General features: G+C 40.9%; 1 protein-coding gene across 2 annotated transcripts in view; it reads left to right on the forward strand.

Moving 5' to 3' along the window:
* MMUT (methylmalonyl-CoA mutase) overlaps positions 1-18996 on the forward strand; it is a 34286-nt gene extending 15290 nt beyond the window's left edge. For both annotated transcript variants that reach the window (XM_075923368.1, XM_075923369.1), the window contains exons 9-13: positions 2400-2515; positions 14603-14734; positions 16462-16609; positions 16729-16896; positions 18592-18996. In XM_075923368.1, the coding sequence (XP_075779483.1) occupies positions 2400-2515; positions 14603-14734; positions 16462-16609; positions 16729-16896; positions 18592-18720 (693 nt within the window). In that variant the 3' untranslated portion in view covers positions 18721-18996. The remainder of the gene's footprint in view (positions 1-2399; positions 2516-14602; positions 14735-16461; positions 16610-16728; positions 16897-18591) is intronic.
* The last annotated feature ends 3273 nt before the right edge of the window (positions 18997-22269 follow it).

Raw genomic sequence — 22269 nt, forward strand, 5'->3', positions numbered from 1 at the left:
TGGAAGCTTCGTCGACAGATACTGTCGACAAAACTTCTGTCGACATAGAGCGTCTAGATACATTCAGTTCTGTCGACAAAGCAAGCTGCTTTGTCGACAAAACCCTGTAGTCTAGACGCAACCCTACAGGCAATAACACCTTCTGTCGACAGAACTCTGTCGACAGAAGGTGTTATGCCTCGTAAAATGAGGTTTACCAGCGTTGACAAAACTGCTGAGTTCTGTCAACGTTATGTCGACAGAACTCAGCAGTAGTGTAGACGCAGGTATAGTTTTGTCGACAAAAGTCCACTTTTGTCGACAAAACTCAGTAGTTTTGACACACCCCAAGACAGTCTCCCAGGACAGGGTAGTTTTGCTAAATGCGCTTGTGTACCTAGAATTTGTGGCATGTGCTGGTTGTACCATAGCAGCACTTTGGATGCACAGGGAGCACATGGGTCTCACAATGTGTGCAATCAGCACTCACCTCATTCACATGCCCTTGCTTTAAGTGCATGCTGCTTTTGTCATGCCAATAGGGGAAAAACATGCAAATGAAAACAGGCAGATAAGAATCTGGCAATCTTGTGCATGGGCAACAGTAAACAAAGTGTTTTGTAGGCCACATGTAGAACCTCAGTGGGCCGCATGTGGCCCTTGGGCTGCAGTTTGCTCACCACTGATTTAAAATCATGACTGTACTATTTCTGGAGCTGAAGGCTAAAGTGCCTTAAATGCTGTGTTCAGAAGATTCAGCTTTATCACTCTATAACTTCCTATTTTTAAGTGAAATGGTAGTTTGTGTGAACTATACTTATTTAAAGCTTCTTTATGGTAGAATGTCTTTAAAAAAGTTGTGGTGTCCTATGTACATAGACTTTTTTGACAGTTTGATGAGGGATGGAATATTTCTCACACCTTCACTTTTGGGATATTTTGCATATTATTCTAAAAGTAGTGATGTTTTCTTATTATTGTTTCTTACTCTTATTTGTGGAACATTTTCAATGCACTAGCACTTCAAAGCAGTTTTTTTAATTTGGCTTCCTTTGTATCCATTTATCTATTAGAGCATTAGTTTACATAAACATGCACCTTGTGCAGTTATTTGTATTGCAGTCGGATAAAGGTTCTGACCATGCAAAAAGGAATCATAACTTTTGTAAGCACTTCTAAATAGATCCCCCAAAAATTTAACTCTAAATACTTAGGCCAAGATTTTCTTAAGCGAATGCCTAGTTTCCCCTCATCCTCCTCTTTGAAATAATCTGCAATTGCCGATTTGTGCTGGGTAATCTTTAGTGTTATTGCATAAAAAAGGAATACTTACTTACTTGGAAGTTTTCATGTTACAGCACCTATCTGGGATTGATAATTACACTATTCTGAGATTTATCTGCTGTATTCATGCCTGGAATCGTGCGACATTGTTATGGAAACATTGTTATACATATGTTGATTTAGGATCTAATATTTCATGGAATGCTGGGATCAGAAGCGAATGTTATATAAATGATATATAACATCCATGTGAAAATTGCAGTGTCAAGCTGTAATACAGTGCAAAGCGTTTCTTTCTAGCTGAGACAGTTAGGAAGATCTTGGGTATTTTTAAACCATATTTTCAGTGCTTAAATACAAAAGTGGTAGCACCTTGGAAATAACTAAGTCAGAGAGAAGTGGTCTTACCATGTTGCCTTGTGCCCACTTGCATTCCTTAATTATTGTGGTATCTCTTCCTAATACCTGAGCTAGAAATCATTGCTTTGTACCAGTGTTTCTCAACCAGTGGTAAGAGTACCCTTAGGGATACTCGAAGTCTGGGGGGTGCATCAACACAACTGAAATTTGGACAAAAATCTTTTTTTGTTTTAAGTTTTACAGCGCTTTATTATTTTTGTACTTTTTACATCGAAAAATTTCGTCGCTCACCCGGCTACAATTAAGCTGTTTAAACAAATGTGTTGCAGTGGTAGAAGAAATTTTGTGTCTGAAAACTGTAGGTCCTGGGGGTACTTATAATTTTTTTTTAAAGGGGTACTTTATAAAAAAAAAGGTTGAGAAACACCACTTTGTGCCATCTTGGAATCCCAGCTTTCAGATGATACAATTAAAAGCTTCATTGTCTAGCTGTTTTACAGCACAGTATATGTAGGATCACATGAAGAATACTGTTGCAAAAGTACTGAGTTGGCTTTCTTGTATAAAAACATAGATTCAGGATCAGGAGACATTTCCAGGTCCTGGTCCTGTGACCTTCAACATACAGATTTTCAGCATACTAATGATAACTGTATTCTTATTTGATTCCAATACAGGCATCTTTGACTAGGGAACCTTACCAGACTCCTATTGGAATCCTTGAATGCCTTATAGTTGCTTACTTAAACTGAGTGTTTTTTCCTCCTTCATCTAAGGTAAAAGCTAGCAGAGATGAAGCAGTAGCCCAGCAGTGTCTCGCTGCTTTGACAGAATGTGCTGCCACAGGCCAAGGCAACCTATTGGCACTCGCAGTAGAAGCAACACGTGCCAGGTAGGGTAAGGAAAGTTGGAATATTTAACCAATGTCAAAGTTGACTCTTTCCATTTATTTCTTTCAACTTCCCAATAATTTTTCAATATGTAGACTGCCATATTTAGTATGCCACACATTGATATACCTTTTTTACTTTTAAAGAGGAAATAGGATATATTTTTAATGCAGAATAATATCCTTGACCACAGAGATGTATGTTTCAGAGGTCCAGATGGGCATTACTCTTTACTGTGGTTTGGTGGTGCTAACCAAATACATGTACTTTTTTCACTTTCTTAAAACTGTTTAATTTTTTTTCAAGCACATTATTGGGAACATTTTTCCCCTAAAATGTTTTTGTTCACACAAATTCTGTTTGCAGTTCAAGCTCTATCAGTTTCAGACTGTGATCAGTTTTCTTTGATGTACTGCTCTGCTGTTTTACAGGTCAGAGAGCTTGAAAAGTGTCTGAGATGTGAAAAGGGATATAGAAAAATCTTCTCACTCTGCTTTTTCCTCCTCCTTTACACCACAAATTGGTGTGAGGACATTCTGGCTAATGTAAAAAACTTGTATCTTTTATTCAAAAGCACTTACTGTCTTTTTCTCAAATAGTAATGCATCTTCTGTCACCCTGAGACACATTCACCTTTATCATCAAAGCCATCTTAACAATAGTTTAGGTTATGTCTACATTGCAATTAAAAAAACTTACTGCACTGAGTCTCAGAGCTCATGCAGCTTGGGCTATTGGGGTAAAACTAACAGTGTACACATTCAGACTCAGGCTGGAGTATGAGCCAGAGCAAGGATATGCTGCTGCTTCTGGTAGCTGTATGGAGTGGGAGAAGCCGCTAACCCCATTCCCCAACTGGAGCGCTGGAGTGGGGCAAGCCCCTAACCTCACTCCTCTGGGGAAGTTTGAGGGCCAAATTAAAAGGTGTAACAGGACAGATGCAGCCCATGGTTTTGCCCACCCCTGATCTAAAGGCACTAGGTACACTTCACGGCCCTTCCAATAAACAGCAGTGTCTAACAGAATCTGAATGTCCTGCTCCTGTTATCTAGTGAGGCTTCTGGACACACACAAGGGCCAGTTTAATGTTTAAAGTAACAGAACAATAGATAGGTGGAATGCAGAGGAAGAGAGAACCCAGCTACCTCTACTCCCAATAGCAGAAGGGAAAGGATCAATTCTAGGGCGGTGTGCAGAAAGAGAGGAAGAAAAATGCCAGCCCCTGACCCTAATAGACGCAGCAGATTATATTTTGAATAGTTTAGAATCCAGTTAAATGAAAGATGCTATGTAAATATAAACCAGTAGGGTGCAAATATCAGTTCCAATCATTGTCAAAGAAATCTGACTTTCTACAATAGTCTGAAATGACTTTGCTTCTCTCTTGCTCCATTTTGCTAATTTTTCAGTAGTTATGTGATATAGGTGCATTGCAGTAACTGTGGATGAATACCATGTATTGATATTTTCTCTTTGACCTTTATGAACATGGCATATTGATTCAGTGAAATTAACAAAATGATTTAAATAGTCATTGGCAGCTGATGGAAAATTATCTCTGGGATTTCAGTTCTTGGATGTGCTTTAGATGAGCATACATATTTATCCAAATTACTTTTCAACATTCAGATTAAATTTGACAGGAACGTGGGATGTTTTGAGTCTTAGGGGAATGTAAAATTATGGCGGTAGAAGAAAATATAATGAATATTATTACTTTTGGATTAGACATGGGGTCTCCAAACTTTTCAGCCCGAGGGCCGCATTAACTATCAAACAGCAGTTCGGGGGCCGACTACACAGTTGAGGTCCAAATAAAAAACAAAACATGGATGTTGTTTTTAATTATTTATTTAATATTATTTTATTCAGTTATTATTTAATAACACATTGATACACTACACATGAACACCTGTATTAGGTTCCTAAGTTAAACTTACCTGAATATAGTGTGCAAATATATCCACTTATGGTAGAGAGATTGTTGCTTTTAATGTTTCCTCTTCAGAATATTCGAAAAATTCTTACTAAACTAACGACATTCCCATTACTTTAAACACACTGATAAGTAATTACGCGAAGGAAATTATCACTAAATAAAATAGAGTGTAACATGTTTCGAAATCAGACGCTAATTGACACCAACACCTCCTCATCGCAACAGTCAACTGCAACTGGCAAACTGTGATCAAAATAATCAAGTCTTGAACCAGCAGCAAACCATTTAAAAACTCCGCCACTAGATGGCGTTATATCATCTCATTGACTGTGAACGGAAGTAGAAAAAGTAAGCAGCGAATAAGGTTTTGCAATGTAATGATCGGTTGGAAAACATAACGCACTACTGCGTGCCTCTGTTTTAATTCGGTAAAAACATAACGTCCACGTAAGCGGCGGCTGATCTTGGCAGGATACACGTAAATTTCCATAATTTTTTTTCCGTAGACAAAAAGGTCTCCACGGGCCGGATGAGAGGGCCCGCGGGCCGTAGTTTGGAGACCCCTGGATTAGACCAATCATAACTATAAATGGAGTTTAGTTACAAAGTAATGGAAATTTTTTTGAAAACTGAGATCTGTTAGTGTGAAATTTAAAAATAGCTTGAAAATAACTAACTAGACCTACCAGGAATATGGTTTGAACAATAAAACCTAACAAAATACTAGTTTTTAATTCAACAGTGTATATGTATAGACTGAGCCGTTGATCAATGGATCTTATCTTCTATGATGTCATTGGTGAGCAACTAAGCCAATCCTTAATTGACAAATCCGATATCAGATGTTACATAAAATCTGTTACCAGTGTAAAACTATATGAGTACAAGGATTCACCCACTTATCTAACACTGTAGGATTGCAGCCCATGTTCACTGAGACAGTATCTTTTGGTATTCACGTAATTTGATTTTCCCCACATTACCAAGTAATCCTTCACAATTGGAAGTTGATCACAGCCTCCTCAGACTTTATAGGAAAGACATTGGTTACTTCATCTGTCTTCTCTAAGGTCAGATTTAGTTTCTCTCAAATGTCCCTATCAGTAAATGACACAGAAGACCAAAGCCAAGTAAGGGCTTCTTAAATATAATCAGATTTTGTGGTAAACGGCAATAACAGAGAAAAACTAATATAAAGTAGTGACAAAAACTACTTTAAACTATAGCCAACGATATTGCTGCAGAAGCAGTACTTTTGTGAGTGCTGAAAACATTGTCTCTGACTTAGCAAAAAAAAAAAATTTGGCTGTTGGTTGGTTTTAGTTCAGTATCCTAGATAAGTGTGAAACATGTTCCAGAACATGAGGTTGGTCAGTCCTCGTTGCATTTACAGGGAATAAACCCTTGTTGTCCCAAAGACTAACTTTTTATTTGAGGGTCTGATAGAACACTTAACAAAACGAATGTCAGTGATCCAAGTTCTCTTCCAACTCTTAAACTAACAAATGTGAGGTCATTGTCTCTTCAATTATCTCTTTTATATGGAATTAATTATTCTCATCTTCCTTATCTTTGAAAAGGGCCTTTGTAAGTGCTCATTTTTAGTTCCAGTCATATTCTTGAATGCACCAACTTTTTATGTGCTACAAGTTAATATTTTCCTTTGTGAAGTTAACAAATTTAAACTTCCTTGTGCAGTACTTCATTATTATGCAATGGAAAAAAGACACTTTACATGTTGCATGATTCAGGATATAGAAATATGTGAATTTAAATGTCAAATATAGAAGACCAGTTATTTAAATAAGCTTACGTTAGACCTGCTAGATGTAGTCTGTCACATGTCATTTATCACACAGTCTTAAGATATAACAAAAATCTAATTTGCAATAATCTTCTACCTTTGTGATTTTATCAGTCTACTTTAGTTTTCTACATATCTTACTCAGAAACCGTGATGCCCAGGTTTCAGTCTGTTAAACTCAGTTCTCTCTTTAATGCCAAGTATGTAGTTATTTCACTACAGTGGTAAATTGTTCTCCTAACCTTTCATATTAAAATTTACCTCTACACATATTTATTTTGCAGACTTTTTTTAAAAAATTCTGTTTCTGTCCATTGTCAGGATGTAATAGTGTAGTCAATTAACTGATAAACAAATACTTATCGATTAATGCCATAGACTACACAAATTTCCCTCTTCCCCCACCCTCCGGTACAGTTTTTAGCAGGCTGGCCAGCAGGCCAGCTCAGTCCTGGCTCATGCTGGGTCCAGGACCTACTTCTGCTGCGACTCTGCATTTAAAGTGTATTAGGAGACAGGTAGGCAAACAGCCCAGCTCAGTTCCGGCTCGCACCAGGTTCAGGAGCTCAGCCCTCCTGCCTCGGACAGGGGCTGCTGCCACCCCGCACTGCTGCCTCTGATATAGAGGCAGCACCATGGCATGGCGGAGGGTTCCTCAGGAGTCGGGCCATAGTGCACTAGCTGCTGGCCCCAGGCTCGGGGACTAATGAATAGTTGAGTAACCAATACAAATTCATGAAGTTAATTGACTATTCAATTAACCAATATTTAACAGCCCTAATCCATTGGCCTCACCTCACAGTGACTGATAGGAAATGTACTCCTAAATTTATGAGTCTCATGCTCTATCAAGCAGCCATAAACACTCTATAGTATCCATCAACACATATGCAAAATTGATTCGGATTGAGGTTTTGTGGTGTTTTGTGTTGCAGTTAACACTTTGGAGGAAATAACCACTCCAAATAAGACACAGGGATCTTCCTGTGACTGCACAGGAATCCACTGTTCATTAATTTAATATTTTGCAGTTTTATAGTACCTTTTAGGATTGCAGGATGCTTTACAAACATTAACAGCCTGATATACAGAAGTGGTGCATCTCTCGTTAACTTCAGTAAGATCTGTTGGTGTTCAGGGCCTCTAAAATGAAGTGTCAATTTTATTGCTTGATGATATTATAAAATAGATGTAATTTCTGGAAGGTAAACTGCACCATTAAAAAATTAAGTGACTTGCCCAAAATCATGCAGTGAGAGAGCAATCAATCCAAAACAGAACCAGAAACCTTGGTTTCTGTTCTCTACAGCAGTGGTGCTCAACCTTTTTTAATTTGTGACCCCCGGGGCTGAGAAAATTTTGATTGAAGAAAAAAAATGCCGGGATTTTGGTTAAGCAAAACATTCCCTCAGTAGCCTGCAGCCTACATTTTAGGATACAATTTGTGCACTTCTGTTTAAAAGCATTCTAGCTGACAGCTGATATTAGCGTAACACTTTTCTTTCCTTCTGAAGAAAGCTATAAGGATAGGTAACGATCACTCTAGTTAGTAACATTTATCATCACATTGCTGACTCCATTTTAAATCAAAGTGCATCTTCCACATAAGTGTATGCTTGAATTATGAGTTTTCTGTTTCTTCCAGTTATGAATGAATGTGAATTTGAAACAGACTTAGAATAGCATAAACAGAAAAAGTTTATACTGTTGACTTTCTGCCAGTGTGTTTTAAAGTTTTAGGGTGGTATTTATAAATAGATTATGAAATTCACAAAAATAAGAATAGCCTTGTTTTCAGGGTGTGAATGTGCTTTCAGGTGTCCCAATTAAGTAATTGAACATTTTATCTGAAATGCATAAGGTGTAGAGTTTGGTTAAACATGTGCTTAAGTGGAGATAAGTTACTTAATTGCCTGCTGAAGCCAGACTTTGCCCATGACCAGCTGATACAGCATTGAATATGTTTTATCACTCTTGATAACAGAATTCTGGCCCGATTTGTGGTAGGTAAGATTGGGTTGTAAGTTGATGTAATTGTCTAGTGAAGACAGGCCAATAAAAGGCAAGATTCAGCTCCATCCAAAGATCTAGTTTTAGGCCTATATACTATACAAGTCCTACTTATGTCCTCAAAATATAATTTAAGCCAGTTTAGAATACAATTGAATTTGGGCCTATTTATAACTGCGTGGCTAAATCTACCAAATATGCAACAGGTGAGTTAAAAGTAGTATGAGAAGGAGAGAGCAAAAGATAGCTGAGAATTTGAAGTAAGTATAAAGGGATTTATATGATATTTACTGTTGTTGTTGTTCGTCCATCGTATTCGAAGAGGACCTTGACATCTAACGGGTTGTGGACTGTCCACGGTGTGACCGCAAATGGCTGATAAGGCCGATACGGGCACGGAATGTTCTGCCACATGTCGGGCAGACGTGTGGGCACCACTGTTGCAGCTTTTGCAACTCTGGCTTTACGGAGTGCTCGCTTCTCTTGTGCTATGGTTGTCCTTCTGGCTTCAGATGTTTGACAGCCTTGGTAGATCAGCGTGTGCCATGTCGGTCGGTCTTGTGCCAGGGTCTCCCAGGAGGTGGTGTCAATATCCAGGGACTTGAGAGACGCTTTAAGCATATCTTTGTATCGCTTCTTTTGTCCCCTGTCTGATCGCTTCCCTTGAAACAGCTCACCATAGAAGAGCTGTTTAGGGATGCAATGATCTGGCATCCTTGCAACATGGCCTGCCCAGCGTGTCTGGGCTTTCATCAGCAGGGTGTAAACTGACGGCAGGCCTGCTCTAGAAAGGACTTCTGTGTCTGGCACCTTATCCTGCCACCGGATCCTCAGAAGTCTGCGGAGGCAAATCGTGTGGAAGTGGTTCAGTTGCCTAGCGTGCCTCCTGTATACAGTCCAAGTCTCACTGGCATACATCAGGATAGTTAACACTACTGCTCGATAGACTTTAAGCTTTGTAGCAAGGCTTATTCCACGGCGGTCCCACACTTTGGTCAGCAGTCTGCCGAATGCAGAGCTTGCCTTGGCGACTCTGCAGTTGACCTCGATGTCAATTGTCACTGCGCGGGAGAGGGTGCTGCCAAGATATGTAAATTGGTCCACTGCTTGCAGCTTTTGTCCCTTCACTGTGATGGTGGGCTCTTGATGTTGAGCTTTCGGAGCTGGCTGGTGCATCACTTCGGTTTTCTTTGTGTTGATGAGAAGGCTGAAGTTGTCGCATGCTACTGCGAATTTGTCCATGCTGGCTTGCATTTCCTGCTCTGATCCAGCATTCAGGGCGCAGTCGTCAGCAAAAAGGAGGTCTCATAGCACAGTCTCCTTTATCTTGGAGACAGCCTGGAGTCTTCGCAGGTTAAACAGTTTCCCATCAGTCCTGTATCTCAGTCTGATTCCCAAGGAACTGTTCTGAAAGGCGTCTGACAGCATGGCTGAAAACGTTATGCTGAACAGGGTCGGTGCCAGCACGCACCCTTGCTTGACGCCGTTTGTGACGGGAAAGGCCTCTGAAGCTTCTCCATCATCCAGAACACGAGCCGTCATGCCGTCATGGAACTGACGTACCATCAGGATGAATCTGTCAGAGCACCCAAACTTCGACATGATGCGCCACAGACCTTCGCGACTGACAGTGTCAAAAGCCTTGGTGAGATCCATGAAGATGGTGTACAGTTCACGATTCTGCTCTTGACACTTCTCTTGGAACTGTCAGGCTGCGAAGATCGTATCCACTGTGCCACGCTCTTTGCAGAAGCCGCACTGTGTCTCGGGTAGTAAACCCTGTTCCAGGTGGTCAATCAGGCGATTCAGCAACACACGTGCAAGGATCTTACCTGCAATGGAAAGCAGTGATATTCCTCTATGATTATCGCAGACTTGTCAATTTCCTTTCCTCTTGTAAAGGTGTACGATGGACACGTCTTTCAGTTCCTGAGGAATAGATCCTTGATTCCAGAAGGACTGGAACAACTGAGTGAGTTTGTCGACAAGCACTGCACTACCACCCTTATAGACTTCCGCTGGGATCGCATCAGATCCTGGGGCCTTGCCACTGGACAGCTGGCTGATGGCCTGTAAGGTTTCAGTCTCTGATGGTGAGACATCCAGGCTGTGGTTGATATCCGCCTGGGGCATTCTATCAATTGCCTCGTTATTGATGGAAGATGGGCGGTTCAGTACGGATTGGAAGTGCTCAGCCCAACGCTGTAAAATCAGAGTCTTCTCAGTAATGAGAGTTGCACCATCTGAGTCCAGTAGAGGGAAACTCCCTGAGGGCTGAGGTCCGTACAAGGATTTAAGGGCTTCGTAGAACTGTTTGGCATCGTTTCTATCAGCGAACTTCTGGATTTCATCTGCTTTGGCACTCAAGGAGTCCTGCATCTTGCGAAGCTTGCTCTGTACGATCCTGCGAATGTTGTTGAAGGCATTTTTCTTAGCTGTTGACGACGGGTCATTCTGATGAGCACGGTGAAGACGATGCTTTTCAGCAAGTATGGCCTTGATCTCTTCATCGTTTTCATCAAACCAGTCCTGCTGTTTCCTGTGTGAGGGTCCAAGAACCTTTAGTGCAGAAGAGTGCACAATATCCCGGAAGCGTTCCCAGTCCTTCTCAGCATTTTCCTCTAATTGCAGCTCTAAAAGTTGGTTGCCAAGATCTTCTGCTAGTGAAGCTGCTGTTTTGGGGTTCCTCAGTCTACTGACGTTGATCTTTTTCATCACAGCTTTGTTTCCCTGCGGACGTCTCTTTGGCTTGATGTGAAAGCTTAATTTGGAGATGATAAGTCTGTGGTCAGTCCAACAGTCAGCACTCGGCATGGCCTTGGTCACCCTTACATCCTGTCTGTCTTTCCTCCGCACAATGACATAATCAATGAGATGCCAGTGCTTAGAGCGTGGGTGCATCCAGGACATCTTTTTGCAAGTGGGCAGGCGGAAGATGGTATTGGTGATGATCAAATCATGAGCCGCACATGTCTTCAGTAATAGTAGGCCATTGCTGTTACATTTACCGATTCCATTTTTTCCAATGACACCATCCCAGGCAGTGTAATCAGATCCTACTCTCGCGTTGAAATCACCAAGTAGAATCAGCCTGTCGGTGCGCTTCACGGATGAGAGTAGGGCATCGAGATCTTCATAAAACTTGTCCTTTACTTCATCCGGATTCGTCATTGTGGGCGTGTAAGCGCTGATCAGTGTGGCTTGCTTTCCTCTCGGTAGTGGAAGATGCAGTGTCAAGAGTCGGTCGTTCACGCCCTTGGGAAGACTGGCAAGTTTGCGGACAAGATGATTCTTAACCGCAAAGCCAACTCCAGATTCACGACGTTCGTCACCGCTGCGTCCACGCCAGAAGAATGTGTAACCACCTCCTGTTTCCATGAGCTGACCTTCGTTTCACACAGTGCCACAATATCGATGTTAAATCTTGTGAGCTCTCTGGCGACCAGGGCTATTCTTCTTTCTGGTCGATCTGCTGAAGGGTTGTCTTGAAGCGTGCGTACGTTCCATGTGCCAATAGTGAGTGATGTCACCTTGCATTTTGTTTGAAATGTTATTGTTCGACCGCATGAGATGGGATCCCCTCCAGCCGCGGTAAGCTGGCCAGGGTTCTATGAAGCAAACAATGTTTAGGTCACCTTTTCTAGCCCCTTCCTCTTACTACAGAGGTGAGCAGTGCAATCCTAAAGAGGGCTGCTCAGTCACTCAGGTAGACGCCGAATCCAGCTGTTGCTTCGGCCAGCAAGAAGACGACCGTTAGACCTGAGCCACCTGTGTGCAGGTCCGCGGCTACAGCTCCCAGTGTATCCACACCTGCTGCTTCGTCGCTCACCCGTCGCCACAGGACTTTAAGGTTTACGGGAATTAGGGGATGTCAAGATGTCAAGACTTGCACGTGAATTGGATTAAAGTGAGGGAGAGGTGCGCATAGTCAGCCTCACTCTCTCTTCCCGGATTCCATCTTGCTCCAATGGTAGGACTAATGTCAAGACGGTTGGAGGTGGGCTGGGCGTAGTGGTTGACCAGGGCATCTTTCATGTCTTGCCGTGCTCTTAGCGTACCACATCGCTTGCAGAAACCACCTTCATGACCGTTGGTCCTATTCTAGTAGGTCTCATCCGCTCGATCCGCTGGAGTCTGTCTTCACATTTACTGTAGAATTCTTGTGAATACACCAGAACATCATCTTCAAGACACATTGGGTGCCAAGCATAGGGCTGGTTTATAGATAATATCCATTAGAACACCGATCAAGAGAAAAGGAAATGAACACAACTTCTTTGGCTATCTCTTAGAAAAAAAGCTTATGAAATAGAAGTTATAGCTTGTCTAAATTGATATCCATATTGTCCTCTGACATTTTTTTTGTACTGAGACTTAGAGGGTATTTACTCTTAAACTAGGTCACAAAACAATTTTGAGTAAGAGCATTCCTCATAGCTAAATATAATAGTAAAATATAAAAGTGCAAGTTCCAGAAGATTAAAAGTGATTAACAATAGCTGAATGGAATCTATGTATTGGTGAATTGAGAAAAGATTACAGCACAGATGGTAGAAAGAAACTGTAATTAAATGGGGTATTGTCTTTTTTATATTTATAATTAATGTGCTTTGGAAATGTGATTGTCTGTTTTCTACTTTGACAAAATTTGCAACAAGTCATATGCATTTCTTTGTTGTGTGCCATTTCTTTCTATGTCTTATTTCCCACTATCTTTTGCCATCTCAGTACATGTAATATATCCCACTGAATTTATTTTTGAAATACATAATTGCTAGCTGCTCAGTAACCTACTTCACACCATTATGCAAACGTGTTCCAGTCCTTTCCCTTGCAGGGTCAGGGAGCACTTCTGAGGTGGAGGTTATATCAGAGCTCTTTTCTCTTGTTAGCTTGTTTCTTTTTGTCAATCCCTTGCCATTGGTTTCTCTTCCACTGTAATTTGAGCAATGTATTATATTATTGCTACAGGTTATGTACTATAAATTTGGGGAAAAAACTAATTTCTCATAGAAAAGTTGAATCCTCTAGTCATTAGTATATAAGTTTATACTGCACCTAGGACAGTGGGGCCCAGCTTTATTGTGGATTTTAGATGCTGCAGCAGATAGAAATGTTGCTGTTAATAGTATAAAATAACTAACAGTAACATTGTTCTCTACCAGTATTGTTTTTTCTGAGCTCTCTTCATACAAAGCAAATCAGAGAACTCAGAATTAAAAACTAGAAGGAAAGTAAGAGGGAAAAGGTGCACAATCTTGGAGACTGAGACAAATACAGATAATAAAATGGAGGGCATCAGAGAGGCACATTTGAACAGCTCTTCCTATGTAAGCTGTGGTTTACATCTAAGTTAATTTAGCACTCTCCAGGTGCAAGTGTAAAGGAGAGAAATATATACAGCTGGTGAAGGTCATAGCAGCCAAGTTAGGTATAGTCTGTCCTCAGTACATGAGAAAAAATTGGAACAGCAAGTGTAATACCCTCAGAGGTCTGAGTAAAATGTATGTCTACACAGCAACATTATTTAGAAATAGCTAGCATTATTTTGAAATAACTTAGTCCATGTCTACACAGTAGGCAGTTATTTCAAAATAATATCGAAATACTATCAAGCTGGAGAACTTTTTACTCTGACTCCTGTAACCCTCGTATGAGGAATAAGGGAAGTCGGAGGAAGAGTGCTCTATTTCGAAGGCACTCCCAATTTTGAAATAAGCTATTTTGAAATAAGCTACGCAATTGGCGTAGCTCAATTTTGTGTACCTTATTTCAAGTTAAGCCCTGCTGTGTGGACGCACCCTTCATGTCCTTTGCTCTGATGGTCACTAGCGACTGACTACGATTCATGCTTTTTATTCCAGACAACTTTTGTGACTGTTCCTATTTCTCATGCAATTTATGTTAAGACTTTAGTCTGATCTTGTTTTATAAGGAAACCTCTTGGTGCTAGTTAGGTGAAGAATTCCTATCCTAGCACAAATACATTAGTGATCGTATAAAAATAAATCCCTATTCCTGGCATTTGGGTTAGCTTGATGTAGGGTTTTGATATGTAACTATTCTAGATGCATGTCATTGGGATGTGCAGTTCTTAGTCAAGTCTTTTCATCAGCAGATCAAAAATTTATCTCCAAAGTACTGCTGTATATTCTATTACTGTATGGTCCTAAGGACACTACAGTTTCTATCATTGTAGAATCAAAAAAGAATAATTTGTTCAAATTTGCTCCTATGCTACAGTATAATTACTCATCAGGCTGTTGCTGGAGATTTCCACATTCTGTTTTGATTTCAGTCCCCAAGAGATGCTAACGTTTTGACTCTGTATTTTAGATGTACAGTTGGAGAAATAACAGATGCAATGAAGAAGGTGTTTGGGGAGCATAGAGCCAGTGACCGAATGGTGAGTGGAGCTTACCGCCAGGAGTTTGGAGAGAGTGATGAAATTCTTCACGCTATCAATAGGTGAGAGTTTGCTGCTAACTCATGAAGGGAGGGAAAGGCCCCATATTTGTGGTGTTTGTGATATCCTCTAAAATCCTTAGACTTTGAGAATATTTGCAGAACAATACAGGAATTTAGATTTGACTTTTTCCATACCTACTTTTGTATCTTGCCCATGTCTCATCCTTCTGTATGTGAACATGAGTACTATACACAGTTAAATGTATAGAGTCACCTCTCCCATTTGTGGACTCAGAGTGCACCTCCTCAAATATAGGACTTCATGCCATTACCTGTTGCAGGGTAGACAAGGCCTGCCATGCCAGGGCAGCCTCCCTCACAGCTGCGCAATGCTGTCTTTGATAGAGGTAGCGGGGGGAGGGAGCAGGTGGCACTGCGGAGCTGATGCTGGGGGGAACCAGCTTTTAAGCCGGCTTCCCTCAACACCGGCTCCTGCTCCCCCACCTTGTAGCTTCTGATAGAGGCAGGAAGGGGGTGGAAATGCAAGTAGTCAAGAAAATTAACCAATAAGCCTAGGCTTATTTGTTAATCATCTACTTGACTACTCATTCGCATCCCTAATCTTAATTGTTCCGAATCAATTGATGGTAACCCTAGGCAGGGTTAAGTTCTTCAGAGACTCCCAGCCTGTGCCTGTCTCTCAGCCAGGTAGCCTTCAGCAAATACCCCCCTCTCTTGAGAGAATGTCCTTTTGAAATCTGCTTGAATTCTTTTTGCTCTTCTGTGTTCTTGGCCTTTTTCTCTTCTATCATTGTCTCTGAACAGCTGTCTTATAGTTGATGATGGGTAGTTTATCCTGAGTCATTTTTTCCAAGGAGTCCCCAGTTAAACTAAACCAATATATTCATGCAACAAACAGTAGTATTCGTATTAAAAACAGTAGTATTTGTAAAAATTTTACAGAGCGGTTCCAAATCTGATATTATTAGTGGAATGTGGTGACTCCCATTTAACATTTAAGCCACATCTAGACTGCATTGCTTTTCTGGGATACCGGAGGTGTCCCGGAAAAGCAATGCCACGTCCAAGGAACACGTCTGCTTTTAAAAAAAAAAAAATGAAAAAAGCAGATGCTCTCTTTCACCATCTCTGTAAACCTCGTTCAACGAGGCATAAGAGATGTCGAAAAAGCACTTTTTTCTAAAATTTGGCGCTGTGTAGATGCGCCAAATTTCAGAAAAACCTCTTTCGAAAGTAAATTGGAAAAAGATTTGTATACCACAAATTCTGTATCTTTTTCCAATTTGACAGTGAAGTCTAGACATAGCCTAACAAAGCAGAATAGATGGATTATCATCCTTATGCTTTAGAGACTGCTATGATGTTATAGGTCACTTCACCTATATATCTAGGACCGAGGTCTATATTGTGCGTAGTACGTAGGCACCTTTGAAGACAATGGAACTACTCATGCTTAAAGTTAGATGTACGTTAGTACATCAGTGCCCCAAATGCTACAAGATTTTTCCTTCATTAAGCAGCAAAGCAGTGGTGAGAATGAAAAACAAGTAAGCAATGTTTTATTTCTCAAAGCACATGACAAAGGGAATCTGTCATTGTCCATATTAAGTGAAATACTAAAATGGTAAGCGTGCTGCATGTACCAACCATTTGTTGGTTGTTAGTGTAATGTAAGGTGCAAGAGCTGCCACTAGCACCTGTCTTTTGTAGACTCTTTTGAGGAAGCACAGTGACTTAGAAGAATAAAATGTATTTTTTTAAATCAGAGTAAACAAGTTCATGGACCATGAAGGACGCAGACCTCGTCTTCTTGTTGCCAAGATGGGTCAAGATGGCCATGATAGAGGAGCTAAAGTTATTGCTACAGGATTTGCAGATATTGGCTTTGATGTGGACATAGGCCCACTCTTCCAGGTATTATTTAATCTATCCTGTCCCTTAAAGTGTATTTGCAATGCAGCTTTCTTCTCTGCCGTTCTTGTTCAGCATTCATTTTACCACTAACTGCTGTTTGCTGTTTAAATTCTCTTTAGACACCCCGGGAAGTAGCCCAGCAGGCTGTGGATGCTGATGTGCACTGTGTGGGTGTGAGCACATTAGCTGCAGGTCATAAAACTCTTGTTCCTGAACTCATCAAAGAGCTGAACACACTTGGCCGTCCAGACATTCTTGTTATGTGTGGAGGTGTCATCCCCCCTCAGGTAGTGCTTTTCAGAACCAATATACCTCACAGTTATAAGAACACTCAGTGTCACTCTGCTGTTTTGTTAGCTCTTTGCTGTGCATTCTTATCATTACGGGGGAGTTACAATGCTGAAGGCTTTCCAAAACACTTGTCAGGTAGGTAGGGTCAGTTTCATGCTAATCACAGAAAGACATTGCTGATGTCAAGTTTCATGCAAGTTAAACCCTGGTTTGTCGTACCTATCCTGTTCTGGTTTAACTCGCAAAGCTTCTGGCAGGATAAAGCACTAAGCTGCTTTTGTTTAGAAAAACTAGCAGCATGGGATTATTCTACCATTGACTTCTCATTTGTTTCCCAATTTATAAATTAAAATTCAGTTCAGCACTGAAAACTGTTGCACTTTAAAAATAAGACAACTGGGCTTACTGTATATTTGATATATACTCCCGGATCTGTTTGTTTGTTCTTAGAAGAAAGGTTCACCACATTTACACATACCAGATGCAGGTATTAAAGGAACAGTGTATAATAGCTTCCATTTTCCATTATGGATTCATGTAGGAGCAGTTGCTGCTGTACTGCCAAATGCAAATGTTTCCATTAGATGGGCCTATTCTTCAGTTCTCCTGAGCAGTAGGATTTCACTCTCATATAAGCCAGAAGTCATGATGAAGGAGCAAGCGTCTCTTTCCAAGACTGCAGCATGTGCTACAAGTAGAAGCAGGAATGATGTGCTCAGCCTGTTACTTCAGGAGTACAGGAGAGTCTTCATAATAACAATAGTTATTGTTTTGTTTATAGAGCCCAAAGGAATGCAAATTTAAGGCAAGATCCTCCTTTAGAATACATTATTATTTGTAGCGTGTGTAGCATCTAAGAACCTGTCACAGACTAGGACTTTACTGTGAGTAGAGACTTTAGGCTAACACAGATTCACAGCCCATAGTCTTACTGACCCTAATTATCCTTCCTTGTCTGGCATAGTGTGGCCATATCTCCATTCTACCAGTACTCCCAAGCTTGTTCACTGTGTTTCAGATTGCCATACAGTCCCTTTCATGCCTTCTGTCATTAAGCCCTCTAATGCCTGGTATGACTTGCCTGAGCTCACCTAAGCCCCTTTCTTGTCCACATTTAAGTTCCTGTAAGATATTTGTCTGTTATGCTGCCTGGGATTAATCAAGTTGGTCAGTATATAAATAACATATTGTTGTTCTTTCCCCTCTTTTTTTCACTCCTTTGTCCTTAGAGGGCAAACTCTTTGGATTAGGGGCTGTGCTTCAGCATTTGGGAAACACTTAACATACATTGGGCGCTACCACAGAAGATTAATTAAAGTTATTTGGCTTTCATGTCCTTTGGAGGGCCCAAATCCTCACACTGAAATGCAGTCAGCTCTTGGGTGAAACAGCTTCTGTTAACATTACACAGCTATACCATGCACCAATTTAGACAGAGAAGCATCAGAGCCACTTTCTGTGTCTCATTGAAAATGTTAGGTAATCTGATGTTAAATTGACAGAATCCTTACAGTGAAATTATTCAGAATTTATTTTTTTATGTTTGAGCTTTTTTCTGCCATTCCTAGCGAATGTTTCTGGGAGCAGTTGCAAACCTTTGATCTTAAAGCTCTTTGGAGATTTACTCATAGATACTGTAAGGATATACTTTATGTTCCAGTTTTTAACTATTTAAATCTCTCTCTGAACAGGATTATAATTTCCTCTATGAGTCTGGTGTCTCCAGTGTATTTGGTCCAGGGACTCGGATTCCAAAGGCAGCTGTACAGGTGCTTGACGATATTGAGAAGTGCCTGGATAAGAGACAGCAGACTATGTAACAGTGAAACATCATGCCACAAAATGGGCCTTATAATAATCATTTATGGAATATGATCAATCATCAGCTTGGAAGAGCCAAACACGTAAATTTGGTTACAATGTCTGGTGCCTTGTGTGCTTTCTAAGAAAGCTGTAATTGTCAGGTGTGTTCTATCTGTGAGGAATATTTTGTATGACTGTGTATATTGAAATTCTCTCTAAAGGTACAAAGGAGTTCTGTAAAATTATTCAGGATTATTTCAAGAAATCAGCTAAATAAAATACCTATTCTAATATTTTGGCTCAGGGTGGTTGATTTTCCTCCCATCATCCTCATTGCTCTGTTTTGTTTTGTTTTTAAATAAACTTAGGAATCATTAAAAAAGGGATTGAGAATAAGACGGAGAATATCTTACTGCCCTTATATAAATCCATGGTACGCCCACCTCTTGAATACTGTGTACAGATGTGGTCTCCTCATCTCAAAAAAGATATGCCGGCATTAGAAAAAGTTCAGAGGTGGGCAACTAAAATGATTAGGAGTTTGGAACCGGTCCTATATGAGGAGAGATTAAAGAGACTAGGACTTCTCAGCTTGGAAAAGAGAAGACTAAGGGGGGATATGATAGAGGTATGGGAAAAGTTATTTACTTGTTCCCATAATATAAGAACTAGAGGCCACCAAATTAAATTAAAGAGCAACAGGTTTAAAACAAATAAAAGGAAGTTCTTCACACAACGCACAGTCAATGTGTGGAACTCCTTGCCTGAGGAGGCTGTGAATGCTAGGACTATAACAGGGTTTAAAAGAGAACTAGATAAATCTATGGAGGTTAAGTCCATTAATGGCTATTAGTAGGGCTCGACAAATTATACAATCTACTCTCCTGTGGCGAGTAGATTTCAGCTGCGCGCCCCGTTCATTCGTGGCGCGTGCATGTGCAATGCGGCTCTTGTACACGCACAGTACGGGGCTGGCGAGCGGTTTTCGCTGCCGTTTGTCAAGCCCTGGCTATTAGGATGGGTAAGGAATGTTGTCTCTAGCCTCTGTTTGTCAGAGAGTGGAGATGGATGGCAGGAGAGAGATCGCTTGATCATTACCTGTTCAGTTCACTCCCTCTGGGGCACCTGGCATTGGCCCCTGTCAGCAAACAGGATACTGAGCTGAGTGAACCTTTGGTCTGACCCAGTATAGCCATTCTTATGTTCTAACTTCAGTGTATTTAACTGGTGCTTTAGCTCCAGGAACCTTCGGGTAAAACCAGCTAAGTGCAGCATAAAGGTAGTAGAATCCACTAGAGTTAGTGGCATTTGGATGTTAAAGCAGTAAAGTCTAAGGAGCAAATCTTTGATTTTACTTTAGTTGGAAAGTATAAGAAAATAAACTGCAAACACTGACACCATATCATGTGGCTGTGTGAGAAGGGGCAGGTCCTGCATTGCCCTCTCTTGGAACATGGAAACTCGTAAATGCAGCAGAACCTCATGTAGTCCCAGCATGCCTAGAGAGGCCAGACCGAGACCTGGGACTCCACAGCTCTGCTCCAGCCTCCAGTATCCACTTAATACAACAGGACTTAATTTGGGATATTTTAAGTTGACCATTAACTTAATACAACATTGAAACTTTACTATGCAGAAGTAAAATGCTGCTTGTAACCATCTTTAGTTTGAATGAAATAAGCACAGAAAGTTTCCTTAACTTGCCAAATATTTTTTTTAAAACTTTCCCTTTTTTGTAGTGGTTTACATCTCACACAGTACTCATGTACTTGCAGTTCCAAATGACTTGTGTGTTCAGTTCGTAACTCTGGGTTCATAACTCTGAGGTTCTGCTGTAGTTCATCCTGGCAAGTGCCAAGACTCCACCTAGCCAAGCTGCTGTAGAATCCATCTCGGCTTTGTGTCTGTCAGTCTCAGGTGAGAGCTGCTATCGCAGACCTGGCCTATGCTGAAGTTAAGTAAATGTAAGGGGCAGCAGAGTGCAGAGCTCTGGCTGTCAGCTCCAGGGGAGTTCTAGCTGTCTGCTCCATGCAGTTTAGATCCTGGAAGGGCTCCTAGTGAAAACACGTCACCAACAGAAAGCGTAATGTGGACATGAACCACTGCAGTAATTACTGTGTTGTCTGTACATCAACTTAATTTAGTTGCATAGGCTGGTCCTCAGTGATAAGAACTGGGCTTACGGCCTCCAGTCACCTTTTGGTTTATTTTCCTCCTGCAGAGTTCCCTTGCTCAGAGCATCCTATCAAGTGTTCATTATGCAGCTATTAGGGCTTCCTTTGTCTTTGACGATTCTCCATTGTCCTTAGCAACCCAATTATATAATGAGAATATAAGAACAGCCATACTGGGTCAGACCAACAGTCCATCAACCCATTAGTATGTCTGCCGACAGTGGCCAATACCAGATGCCCCAGACGGAGGAGACACAACAGGTAGTATTCACGTGATCGCTCCCCTGTCACCCACCTCCAAAGAAACAGAGACTAGGGATACCATTCCTACCTTTCCTGGATAACAGCCATTGATGGACCTATCCTCCATGGCTACATCTAGACTGCAAGCCTCTTTCAAAAGAGGCTTTTTCGAAAGTATCTTTCGAAAAAGCCTCTTTTGAGAGAGAGCATCTAGACTACAACCAGTACTTTTCGAAAAAGCGAGCTGCTTTTTTTGAAAGAGAGCACCCAGACAGTCTGCATTACATAGCGCTATTTTTCGAAAGAGCACTTTCAAAAAAAGGCATTATTCCTCATAAAACAAGGTTTTCTGCTGTCGAAAAGACTGCTACGTTTGTTTGATTTACTTTCGAAAGAACGCAGCAGCAGTCTAGACACAGGGGAAGTTTTTTCAAAAAGCCACTTTTAAAAAAAAAACAACCTGTAGTCTAGACACACACCATGAATCAATCTAGCTCTTTTTTGAACCCTGTTAAAGTACTAGACTTCACCATATCCTCTGGCAAGGAGTTCCACAGGCTAACTGTGCACTGAGTGAAGGAAAACTTCCTTTTGTTTTCCCAGGAAAACTTCCTAATCCCAGACCCTTACATGAAACAACCCAGCTTGTCTTTTGTTCTACACCAAAAGCAGCATTTTAACCCTTCTGTACCCCCAAGCTAGCAATGGCAAAGTGATTAATACAGAGTCCTTAAGAGAGTTTCTAAAAAATATCAGACAGTTCCCTCATTGGTCACAAAGATCCAACTGTTCTAACCCATTTACAACCTTACCCCATTTCATGCTTTTGTTTGACGCCTTTACAGACTGTCACATTTTACTAAGAGATTACAAGCTCTCTGGTACCAGAGCTAGTATCTTGTCTTGTTTTTGTAATCTGTGAGAGGCTCAACAACAATTTCCTTTATGTCAAGTGAAGTCTCCTGCAGCTGGATAAACTACTTGCTGAATTTACAAATCCCATCAATAGCATCTCCTGCTGGCTTTGAGGATTGAAATTGATGAAATCTTTAATTAAAATAGGCTGTCTGATGGAGTGTGTGCACATGGTCCTGAGCAGTGCTGCATTCTTTTGATCTTAAAGTTAACAATATTGATCCCAACCAAAAA

The sequence above is a fragment of the Pelodiscus sinensis genome, chromosome 3 (genome assembly GCF_049634645.1).
Source record: "Pelodiscus sinensis isolate JC-2024 chromosome 3, ASM4963464v1, whole genome shotgun sequence".
Lineage (NCBI taxonomy): Eukaryota > Metazoa > Chordata > Testudines > Trionychidae > Pelodiscus > Pelodiscus sinensis.